This window comes from Anser cygnoides, chromosome 1 (genome assembly GCF_040182565.1).
Source record: "Anser cygnoides isolate HZ-2024a breed goose chromosome 1, Taihu_goose_T2T_genome, whole genome shotgun sequence".
Lineage (NCBI taxonomy): Eukaryota > Metazoa > Chordata > Aves > Anseriformes > Anatidae > Anser > Anser cygnoides.
In genome coordinates, this window is record NC_089873.1 from 52,419,576 (window position 1) to 52,432,354 (window position 12,779).

The following is a 12,779-nucleotide window of genomic DNA, read 5'->3' on the forward strand; positions in this document are numbered from 1 at the left end:
AATCTAGACAGCAGTTATACATTAATATGAAAGTGGTGTATACTACTTAACTCAATTATTCCAGATATGCATACATTCTATTCTGAACATATGAATAGAATGATAATTTTGCCATTGACATTTGCAGCTCAGCTACTAAATTCAGGATCTTAGTAGTCGGCAATCTCATCTAATTCAAATGGTGGGGCTTCATTAGTAGCCAATGGAGAGAAACTGGAAAATTCAGTATGCAATTCAAGTTTTTCTAAGATGGCAGGCAGACAAAGAATTTTATTCTTTCTTGATGGCTTCACTTAACTGAGACTAGGATGCTAAATTTTATCTAATATAATTTTAGGAATGTAAATCTAGTGCATAAGCATGGACAAATTGTACTCACTGTTATTTTTGTCTGTGGTAGACTAATAGAATGTAAATAAATTTTTAATTCAAAGCCTTAAAAAATACATCATAAAACAAGAGATCACAAATATTTTGTTTTCCTTGAATTTTAATTTAATTTTCCTTGAAAGTGAAAAGTTAACATTTATAAAAAGAGAATTAAAAAAAAAATCAGCAATTACATATAATTTATGAAATAGCCTGATTTCTACTTTGACACAAAACATTTCAAGAAACTGCATTGCTTAAATGGTTTTATGAATTCTAATAATTTTCCCAAAGTTATTTGATACTGCTTATATTTTCTATAATGAAAATTTGGGGCCTTTGAATTTCATTTATTTGGATAAGTCACTTTGTACACAAATGACAAAATATAGTACATTGTATTAGAAATATGCTAACGTTTTCTTCAGCTACATTATGCAAAATAAAACATGAATCTGAAAATGGTATCATTTTATGACTTTCAAGCATTATTCTATTTTTTCAAATACATGTTCTTCTTTTAATTTGTATGATATTAAAGAATGATAAAAATATAGGGATCCTCTGCCACTGAGCTACAGTAAGTTCTGTAGGATGCATATACTACAGCATTATTGGTAACTAACGTGACAGAAATCTATAGCTTGATTAAGATATGTGTTATGGTATTTAGTTAACAGAAGTTGTATTTTCCAAACCTATTTTGGGAAAAAAATGAAGGAGAACATAAAACAATAATATTTTTAGCATAAAATATTCTGTTTTGTAATATAAAGAAAAAACATTTTATGAACTTGGGCATCAGAAGACCTAGTATATGTCACACTGCCTGTGGGTTAAAATTGCAAGAGGAAAGTCCATTGATATTAATGATGCATTTTTCAAACAGAACCGTAGAAAACATGAAAAGGTTTCAGGTAAGAAACAGAAGAATAATTAGCATGTGTTATTAGGGATTCCAAGCATGCTTAGTTCCACCAAAGTATTTTAAAGTGACCTTTAAAACTGTTATTGAAAAAGCCCATAACTTACTTGAAGATCTTGCTGAGTGTCTGTGTGGCTGCTTATTTTTTTCTCTGCTCTTAGTCAAAGCACTTCCACTGGCCATGGAAACAAGATCTAAATCCGTGTCTTCTCTGCTTACAGGGCTTGCCTGGAAGCAGTGGGAGAGAATGTACACAATCATGAAACAAAATGTAACATTTTCTGAATGCAGCTCACATTACCCCAAATAAACAAACAGGGCCTGTCAAACAACCTTCTTCAAAATGATACCACAATCCTTTATTGTTGCCTAGGCTGAACAAATGCACTATGTCAAAGCATTTTTGTAAATAGGAGCCGATCTTAAAATTGTGGTTTGTGATCTGAGTCAGTGCAGCAACAAAAGAAAACATTTTAGTACAGTAATTTTGAAGAAAATCAATCTTGCAGATGGCTGATGAAACCTTAAACAGCTTAAGATCATTTACTGACCAGTCTATAATTTAAGTTATAGCTGAATGTCAGAGATGTCATATTGGATTATTTTCTGCAATATTTATGTTTTATCCAGGACATGTATCACTTCAATCAATCAAAGACCCAGTAGGTAATTTAATCTTTTAGTTTTTTGCTACTTAACCATATCCATCAGTTAGCATTTAAATTATACTTTAGGTAAGAGTATTTTATTAATTATGAACTTCTACATTTTGGCATGAGGCATGTTACCTGCACCTCAATATGGCAAAATAGAAATGAAAATCATCTTTTAGCTTAGCCAGAGGTCCTTGTTTTGGCACCATGTAGGGTAACGGTTAAAAATATTGACCTGGAAGATATCACACACTGTAAATTGTCGAGCGTCACTTTTTTTTTTTTCTAGCAATTACTACATATTTACACAACAAGAACTCTCTTTCCTTGAAATTAAAAGCTATTCAATGTCTAAAGCAGTCATCCAACAATACTATTGATTAGATATTGAGGACCAGCAACGACTGGGAAAAATCAGACACTGGAGAAGAGCGATCTACAAAATCCCCAGTGTAGACCTAGTCAGCTGAAGTACTGACTATAGGGATACACTTAAGTTTTCTATTCTCTGGCGCTCCAAAAGTGGAGTCCAGAATGCAGATTAAGACCTTCCTCCATCTGGGCTGAAAAGCCACAAATCCTGTAAGAACCTAGGTGTCTGAGTAGAGTCCACTTTTTCAACTTAAACAAACAAAAAACCAAACAAAACCAGACAGAAAGAAAAAGAAAATGCTGGTGGCAATGCAACAAAACTTTTACACAATATACTAGTAGCTAAACTGCTTCATCAGGCTTTGGAAGACTGGGTCTCAATTCCTTCCTCAAGCAGCTGAGGCCTGCAGCTCCCTTTTTCTCAGGAAAATGCCATGACTGTAAAGTTGTAGGCTATTCTGGAGGAGACAATCTCCAGACTTCCTGTTCAAACCAGCTCACTGTACCAAGAGAAGCATTGCTCCAATGTAGACAAGCTTTGTAGTCCAGTCTAACAGAGTACTCAAATGAAATGGAGACCTGTTTCATTTCTTTGTCTTTATCCAGGCACTGTTTAATGTAAAATTCATTAAAAACTTCATGCCACTTTCAAACCAACAACTCCAAAGATACAGAGATTTTATGCTCTTCCTTAGTGACCGTGTACCCCTTGTGTCAGCACAGAAAGTTTATTCCTTGCTTCCTGATGTCTGTCTTTTGTATATTTAATGACCATTATTTTAAAGTTTCACTTTGCACAGGTAGTGGGATGCATTATTGTTGTTAACATCAATTTTATTTGCTCTTCCATAGCAATATTAATAAACTTTCAAGGGAATAATAGTTTTACCCTGACAATTCTCCATATTTTTGGTCTTACTTTTATACAATCCTCTTAGGCTTGCGAGCTTTGCACGTTTAAAATTTTTAAATTTAAACTTTTAGTTTCTCTTTAATTGAAATAATGCAATCAATGTGATGCTCAGAGAGATTCAAAACAATGGAATTGATCATTCTTATTTCCATCTAAAGTGTTTCAATGCATAGCAGAAGTTATGTCACAGTTTGCAAAGACCCACAAGGCCACAGCATTTTAAGCAACTTACTTTTACATGGAATTATTATCTACCTACCTACTCTACCATCATAGAAGCTGAGGTTTCATCACCTTATAGACTACATTATTCAGGGTCATATGCTAGATTTTAATTCGGCTGTCTGGCTCTCTCATATAAAATATTTGTTATATTCTTTCAAATAAAGACAAGTGTTTTCAGCCAATTACAATCAAAGTAAATTTTAAAGCTGTATTAATCTCTGGAGCAAACTTAATTAATTAAGGTTTGTAAAGAACCTGATTAAATGCCCTCTGAAACTAATTAAAACCTTCCCTTTTATTTCTATAGCTTAGAGCCAAAATTTAGAAGAAATTTAAGATACTGGTACACTTTTTCAGAGTACAGTATTGGACTTCAGTCTGTAGTGCTCATCACATTTAAATTTTTGGATATTTTGCCCTTAGATGTATTATTACATTTTTTTTTCCCGTTAGTTGGAAATTAATTTTATCAGGAGGAATATTTGTCCTGAATACAGTTCTGCATACAAATATTCACCTATTCCTACATTAAATTATCAAGGTATTCTGTAATCTTCTGAGGTAAAAAAAAATGCTGCTAATTTCAAGTTATATAAATGATTTTGAGATGCTGATCAGTTAACTATGTAGGTAACTTCAAGTAAATATGCAACAAAGATGAAGAGGGAAGTCTATCCTACTTGTAATTCAGGAAAATCATATTTAATTTAAAGTGCCCAGCTTAAATTGTAAGTCAGCATGCCTTCCACTACCACTTATGTCGTAGTAGTAAGCAAAATTATCAAGATTAATAAAACAAGATCTTAAATTTACTGCAGGCTACTAAATAGGGTTCATTCTCCAATGAAAAGGACTAAGACTACTATGACTTTATTGTTAATATGCAAACACAGAAATACTATTTTGTGTCAGCTAAAAACAAAGTCTTAAATTCTTGGAATGCATACAGATATCAGTTAGAAAACTACATTAATCTAGTATGTTCAGAATCCAGGCTTATGTAACACATACAAGTTAGGGATGCTATTACACACCAGGAAACTCCATAAATGAGCATATGACATATGAATAAATGACTGGAAATGACCAGGAATGTTTTCCTGTTCTAATTCTCTCTCTGCCTCTCCCTCCCTCTCCTTCCCTCCCTCTCTCCCTCCCTCTCTCTCTCTCTCTCTCTCTCTCTCTCTCTCTCTCTCTCTGTGTTTGATTTGGTGAATGTATATTTTCATCTTTCTTTCAAATTACCAGCACTTTTCCTACTTTTTGGTAATGATTACTGCTGAATGTTAACTTAATTATTGCCATGATTTTGTAGCTTTTAACTGAGTTACTTTGCAAAAGCATTAGGATTATGTTCAGATTTCACATTTCAAACTTCAAAAGCTAACAAAATATATATAAATTTTTAAAATATAATTCTCCATCCATGTGTATAAACAACATTATTATTTCATTGCCTATGTAAAGCTGCTTTCTACATTAGAGATACATTTTATTCCCTTATTTCTATTTTTTGACCTATTGCATTTTTCACAGTATTTCATTTATGTGTAACAGCTGTGTAACATGGCACAGGCTGCAACAATCCCATAACATTACTTGTTATGCGGGTACACCACATAATACTGTTGTGGGATTGCTGTAGAATTTTGTGGACAGAACTGCTTACTGTAAACAGGATACAATCTACCTATGTGCATATATGCTTGTTGATAATTATATAATGTGTAATTTAGATAACATTACTAGATTACGATTTGTTCAAATCACAGAAATTACTTTTTTAGACTTTATCTAATAAATAACTATTAGTTCTGCTGCATCTAAACCCCATCATAAGTCACCCAGTTCATGATTTCAGCCACTAAACATTCAAAAAAAAAACTCTAAGAATTGCACAGACATCATACCAAAGAAAAATCTTAGACAAAACCTGACTCAAAGAAAATAGCAATAGTAATGTCTAACTCTTAAGAGCATTTATTCAATCATGAATTTTAGAAGAGTTTATAGAAGCATTTCCAAAACACACATATTGCATAGTTGGTGAAACCAAGGAATATAGGTGCTGGAGAAGGCCAAGATTGCTCCAAGTACAGAATGAGGTACGTAATCTTAGAGGCACATGTCACATCATGGAACTATGGAAATTTGTTATATATATATATATATAATATTTATATATATTATATTTTGTTTGTGAATAGAAGACACAGACCTTGTCAGTTCCTGATGTGAATTAATTTGGAAGTAGCTCAATGCAGTTCAATATGAGCATCAGCTCAATACCAGCAGTATAAACAAACACACCAACAAAGCATGTTGCCATACTTTATAAATAGACATAAAATAAATACACAAGACTTGTGTTCTCATACTTGGTACAAACTGAAATCAATAGATGAAAATACTGTATTTATATAAATACAATAAAATTCAGTTTTTCATTGTTCCTCAGATACAGATGGACACAAGGAATGTGTAAATAAATAGATACTTGCAACCAACACATTAGAATCAAGTACAGCTCTATCATAATTAAAATTACAATTAATATTCCATATAAAGCTAAATTCTGTATTGTTTTTAAGTTTGTTTTTTTTTTTTTTTCACCCCCACATATTTATGTGAACGAGAATATTGTTAACTTGGCAATAAGATGGGACATATATACATATATGGAATACACTATAAATTGGTGTCATACCACTGCTCACTACCAAAGGAGCTTTTGGGTATTTCTGACACTAAGTCTTTTCAACTAATAAATCTTCAGATTGTTAAATCATTTGTATTCCCCCTCCCGCCAGCCAACAGAATTACCCACTTCAGAAAATACTTTTTTTTTTCTTTTAATGCTGCAAAGAATGAATCACAAGAAGACTAGAGGCCATTTTATGAAAAAAAAATAGTAAAGAAATTGTAGAAATAAATATGACTTTACACTATTTTTAACAATGTTACTATATTAATATAGAAATCTAACTTCCTTTTAGTAGATGACGCTGTGGGCATATTAGAATGATTTAGGTGTGTGACAGAGAATTTAACAACATTTAAACTTGTCTGATTGACAAAAATACATTTTCAGTCAATAACGTAATTGGTGCTGAACCATATTTATTGCTTTAAAACATTTTTAAAGGTTGATTTAGAAGCTTTAAAAAACACAGTTATATTTGATATCTTAAAAACAAAAACAGTATCAAATTATGAAACCAGAACCCTATGTACACATATGGGTTCTTGTGCCTGAACCTTTTCCTCTGATCTCCATCAATGGTTGACTTGATTGCCAAATAGAGACAACATTAAAGAATTATACTCAATCAAAAAAAGCTCCTGGTTGTTTTTATACCAAATATGCATTTGAAAACACTATCAAGGCTTAGCTGAATTCTGCAAAATTCCACATGGAAACAAGTTCTTACCACAAGTTGTACTTGTCCACTGTTGTGGGCCACAGGATCCAACTCAGGAAAAAAAGAACAGCTGGGAAAAATGTAAAATGCAAGTTTCAATAAATATCACTGTATTGGGTTCATTAAAATACCTGTGAGGATCTCATCCTGGAAACATTCCTGCTCAGATGTAGCTAAGCAGCAATGACACCATTTAAAATGATTCCATAGTTAAAACATATGTTAAAGTATCAGAGTAACAATTGATAGTACATAATATTAAAATTAAGAAATTATTAACAACTACTATTGTTTATTCCAATCATAAAACACTAATTTCAAAACATAGATATCAATAAATAAAATACATGACTGTTTGCATGTACCGACATAAATTATGACTAAAGCAGTTGTCACACTATATAGTCTGTTTTCAGTTGCATAAATGTATCAGCTGTTCTAAATAGTCTACCAATGATGTTCCAGTGTAGGTCAGTGGGAATTTTGCCACATGCATAAATAGTATCATAATCCTAAAAATGCCAGTACAAATATTAGTGCATAGCACACACCCACAGAGGTAACAAAATAATATTTGAATAACATTTTAAAAAAAATGCCTTTACAAATTTCTGTGTCTTCTTACTTTCAAACATCATTAAATGTTCTGCTCCAGTGTTTTCATTCAAATTAAAAGTCATGACAGATATCTTAAACAAGTTCTTGGAGTGTTTCACTATTATGGAACATGACTGACGTATTTTCTGAAGAATATTTGCTGCACAGACTTCCTTCAGTCATCGATATAGTTTAGAAATGTGGAATATTTTCCCATGTAAAACGTGAGAATATGTAGTCCATTTCATTATGAATTAAATACATTTTTAATGAAAGTCAAGTTAAAATGCTTATAGCAAATCCATTGCTTGCTTATTGGCCCCTTGTTTAGTCCTACTAGATATGCCTGTGTCTATTCTGCCCATTAATGGTTTCACTAAGGTATCAATAGCTTATATTGACAAGCTTATATTGACAAATATATGAGAAGCATATACTCACTCTTTTAACATTCATTTAGGGAATAAAATTACCTTTTTCTTTAACTGTATTGATATTTTACCTGTTTAATAACCGAAATAAAATAGAGAGCATATTTACTATATTTTACTGAAGTATATATACCATGACGATGTAAAAGAAGGTTTTGAAGACAAAATATTAATACATAGCATATAGTTAAAAAGTGGGTGTTTTACTTCCTTAATTGAATCAAACAATATAGGTAATGTTACAGTTGATGTAATTACATAAAACTGTAATACATACCAATAAAGTTACAAGATATATAAAGAACAAGCACTTTTTCTTATACTATTTACAACAAAAAAACCTTGCTTGTGTAAACCTATGTTTATACTTTATCATAAAGTTCTGCACTGTCTATCATACCATTATCACTGTGGAAGAAGTGTCTATTCAATGACTAAGACAATTCTAAAAGGTACCGTGTTTGGGACCCAGAAATATGGTGTACTGTATGCTAGCTACAAAGTCATGTTTGTTTTAGAACTATTAACCTAGGTTTCACTTTACAAGATAAATTTACAGTAAAAAAAAAAAATCTAATTTAAAGGCAATGACCTCACCTCTTAGTATTTTTTGAACTGGCTGTTTCATAATCTGAAAGCTGTGTATGAAGCCATTGGTATGTAAAGTCTTTTCTCCTTTGTAATTTCTCATCTAAAGTAGTATCCAGCTGCGAAAATTCTTCTTTTTCACCTAGGGAGGAAAAAAGATACTCTTGTGTTTTGCTATTATTTTAAAATATCAGACTGTAAATGATTCCCCAGAAAAACCCGAAGCATACTGCCTTTTACAAAAGAAAAGCCACAATTACTTCATTTTATTGCAGAGTCCAACTGACTCCAGAATATTATACTCTTCAGATATATTTAAGAAATATTTTAAAATTAATTTTGCATTATATGGTTTATTTTCTCTTCTAGGATTGAACAGAGGCCTTCTGAATAAATTTATTTTTACTGGGAAATAAAATTCTTCTTAATGAAATGTATATAGAAAAATTTTGATAAATGGCTTAAAACTTCTATGAATGCTGCTCATTGTACCATCTCTATGGTTAAAAATACACATTAATTTACAATTACAATTCTATTTACCAATACATAAGATAAAAACTTGCCATTGTATGTAAAAGTGGACCCATGGCAATCCTATTCCTCTGATCTTTTAGTGATACTTTAATGACAGTTTCCAATATTGGATTTCAAAGCAATTGCACACCTTATTATTACATATATTTTGGCACATGAAAGAGACTCCAAGAGAATAAAACATCAACATTACAACAAAAAGCTGCACAACTCTGGAGGTTCTTCAGTCTTTGGGAACATTCTGGTGGATACCTGACATGTTTTGAAGCATAAGGAAGAGGATGCCAGAATTGGAAGAACCTGCAGAGGAAGCATCATTGCTGCATGTGGACATTCATGAACAACTTTTTATTTTCTGCCCTTATACATTAACTTTATAGGCTATGTCTTTTTTGGTACCTTTGACTCAAGAGACATCATTTATGAGACATCAGAACACTTTTTTTTTCTTTTTTAATTTTTTTATTTAACATTTGGTTTTGCCTTTTTTCCCTCTATAATCTCACCTCAGAAGACATTACCTTACTGCTTTCTGCTGATTATTGCTTTTTTCCCTTTCAAAGATTTTCCTTACTCTCCCTGACAAGTGAATTTAGCAGCGACTGGAAGTTATTTAGTAAACTGTAGGGGTGGACCTCTTGCACTTGAACCAGCAAAGTATGTAAGTCACTCCACTTTGTATAAAGCCCATTTACTCACTACGAATGATTTAACTATCAATAACTATAATGGCATAGAGTATCACAACTGAGGTGAATGGTTTCGTTATACTCTTTATTTTAAGCCTTTATTGCCATTCATGTTTTGACAATATGAACTGCAGATACAGGCTATTCACAAACTTTGTCAGAAGGTTGCTATATTATCTGTAATATTTTTATTCCTTTCTTCCATAAAAATTATAATTTCATTTGCATGAGCTGCAAACTGTTGTTTCTCAGTTCCCTTTTACCTGGCTCTGCGGTATGCTCTCTGCTTTCATCTTTTAGCTTTAAAGGTATTGTTAAAGTATCCTAGCTGCTTATAGAAGCTTGAAATAAAAATGTCTTTTGGTTGTGCTCTTCATTTATCTCAGTATAGGGAATGTCTACTTGAATGAAATCCATTCCTTGGGTTGAACCTGTTCAATTGTCATAGATGTCTTGGTAGTTAGACAGTCTAGAAGTTAGGTGGAAGAATATATTCTCTTCTGTTGTAAAGGACTCTCATGTACCTCCTTGCTATTGTATATACTATCAGGATGACAGAAAATGAACAGCTTAGATGGAGCGCCACTGAATTATCCAAATAAGGTTGTGAGGTCTGCCTAAAAAAGATCAGGCAGTGAACTGCTGGATCACTGTCAAATATTAAAATAGAGAGTCATAATAACAGAGTTCATCACTTTCCTTGAATACAGCAAGAGCCACTTCTTTCCTAAGTTTATGATATTCTTTTCCTGTGTTCCTAGTTCAGCAGTACAGCTTTCTGACCTTTAAATTTTGAACATTTGTAGTGAAAATTTGTTCTCTAGTGAGAAATAATTCCCCAAGACATTAGCTTTACATTCCTTCTTATTTATATTTACAGAAAAGTTTGGTTCAGTAATATCCATATTTCTCAGGAGAATTATTTCTTGCTAGCAAAATGATCAGTATTAACTAAGCATTCGCTAAAACATAGCCCTTTTCCTCTATTACAAGGCAAGTCTATGTAGGGATTTAAAACCAATATTAGAATCATAGAATCTCCCAATAGAATACTGGGATATTACATATAATCTATACATAATATACAATATTATATATATAATATATACATATATATAATATATATATATATATAAAATGTATAATATATAATATATATATGATAGAATATATCCCAATAGAATATTGGAAGGGTCCCACAAGGATCATCAAGTCCAACTCTTGGCCCGCCAGCTGCCTTGCATGGGAGCTCTGCAGGCAGCCCTGGCCTCCCGGGGCCAGAGACAATGGTTTATTTCCAGCAAAGATTTTTAATATTACAAGTTCATGTCTAAGTCTGTGTATCAATGACAGTCAAATAGAATGTACATAAAATAAGCTACAATAAAACTGACTAAAATATATTTTTAACTTGGCAAGTTATTTTTCCAAAATGATTGCTTATAACTCACCTTTGTTGCAGTTTGAATTTCTGATGGAATTCTGTTTGAAACAGTTTTGTTTATTAAAATTTTATTACATATATTCATACTAGAATTTTAAAAATTATTGAAATGAGAAAGTGATCAAGAGAAAAGTGCACCAAAAATGCAGAAAACAGTATTCTATTTTCTTATTTGGAACATATCCATAGTCTTATATTTTAATAACAACATAAATCTTATGAAAAAATACTGTTACGAATTAAAACACAGCATTACCACTTTCCTGTTCCACTTATGAACATCATGTGTTGGAGGATCTTGGGTATCAGTATCATTAACAGGCATTTGCTTGATAGCTTTCTTAAATTAGGGCTCTGTTTTTTTTAAAACCTGGACATGATTTTGTGGAAGTACTAACACTCACAAATTCCACAGAAGTTCATAAGAGCTGTAAGCATTCTGCAACTTTGAAATGGATCAGACCTATAATCTTTAATTGTTAAACCCAGACAACTCTTAGACTATCAAAGAAAAAAGGAATACATCAAAGAAGGAAGAACCCCATAAAGAAAAAAAAAAATTATCTCAGAGTTATTTAAATTAGTGTACACACATTAGATTATCATTTCTAAGCCTTCAAACTTTTTTTTTTTTTTAACAACACAAGTTAATAATTTACAATTGGAATAGTCTTACATTTGGCATTTGTGCAATAATGTATAAGTAAGTGTTACCAATTAATCCACACACATGCTGTGCACTTAGGTCAGACTCCACCAGTTTTCAGGGGAACCTACTGCCATTTTCTTGCAGAATTTGAGTACCTAAGTAGAGAGAACCTATCCAGAAGAACCTGGGCATCTGAAATGTCATTGAAACTAAATATTACAGGAAAATAACAAATTATTTCCTAGGTCTCCAAATCCACATGCAAACCCATAATCACCTGAACTTTTGGATCCAGAAAAAATGTCAACCTCAGTCTGTCAAATTCTGTTTGCTTGGCATGCTCTGAGACAGAGCGTCTCATGTTCAGTTTAAAATATAGATGCTATTTACTTATATTACGGTAGACTATCTCTGGATAATCTATTAAGTTAGTTACAGAGGGCTAAGAATCTGTGAACTACTGCTGGTGAAGTGCCCTAAGTTCTAGATAGAGTCAGGCTTTTTTCTCCCAGGATTTTCTTCAAGTTTGATGTATCTTGTGCCCTCAGCTGTGGCAGTCATCTTTAAAAAGGGGGTTGAAACATCCCCAAAGAGAATAGCTTGGGATGCAAAAGCTGGAGATTCAAATCTCACAAGGCTAAGGAGTACCCCAAACCCATGTTTCCCACTGCCTAAGAAGTCCCTCATACTCACATTCCCCACAGCAAGGCTATGTGCCATTAACAGCAAGACAGTATACCAAAGAAGATAGTGACACAATGTGTACATTCAGAGAAATCTTTCAGATTCTGCATTTTCAGATTCTATTTCTAGAAAACACTGATCCTGACTGTTCTCAATCCAAAACTCTTTGTCATTTTTATGCAAAGGGGTGCTGAGGCATCCAATTCAGCACTGACTTTTGTTCAAATCTATTTGTTGATGATGGGAAGATAAATATTCTACTTTTAATATGACATACGTTT

At 32.4% G+C, this 12,779-nt stretch overlaps 1 protein-coding gene across 11 annotated transcripts in view; it reads right to left on the reverse strand.

Annotated features, from left to right (window-relative positions):
• The window catches only part of LRRIQ1 (leucine rich repeats and IQ motif containing 1), a 129,585-nt gene that overhangs the window by 13,169 nt on the left and 103,637 nt on the right, over positions 1–12,779 (reverse strand). For 10 of the 11 annotated variants that reach the window (XM_066995599.1, XM_066995578.1, XM_066995594.1 and 7 more), the window contains 3 exons: positions 8,505–8,637; positions 6,889–6,949; positions 1,402–1,522 (listed from right to left, as the gene is read on the reverse strand). In XM_066995599.1, coding sequence (XP_066851700.1) covers positions 1,402–1,522; positions 6,889–6,949; positions 8,505–8,637 — 315 coding nt within the window. Of the gene's footprint in view, positions 1–1,401; positions 1,523–6,888; positions 6,950–8,504; positions 8,638–12,779 lie in introns of those variants that run through there. The other variant, XM_066995614.1, reaches the window with a different exon arrangement.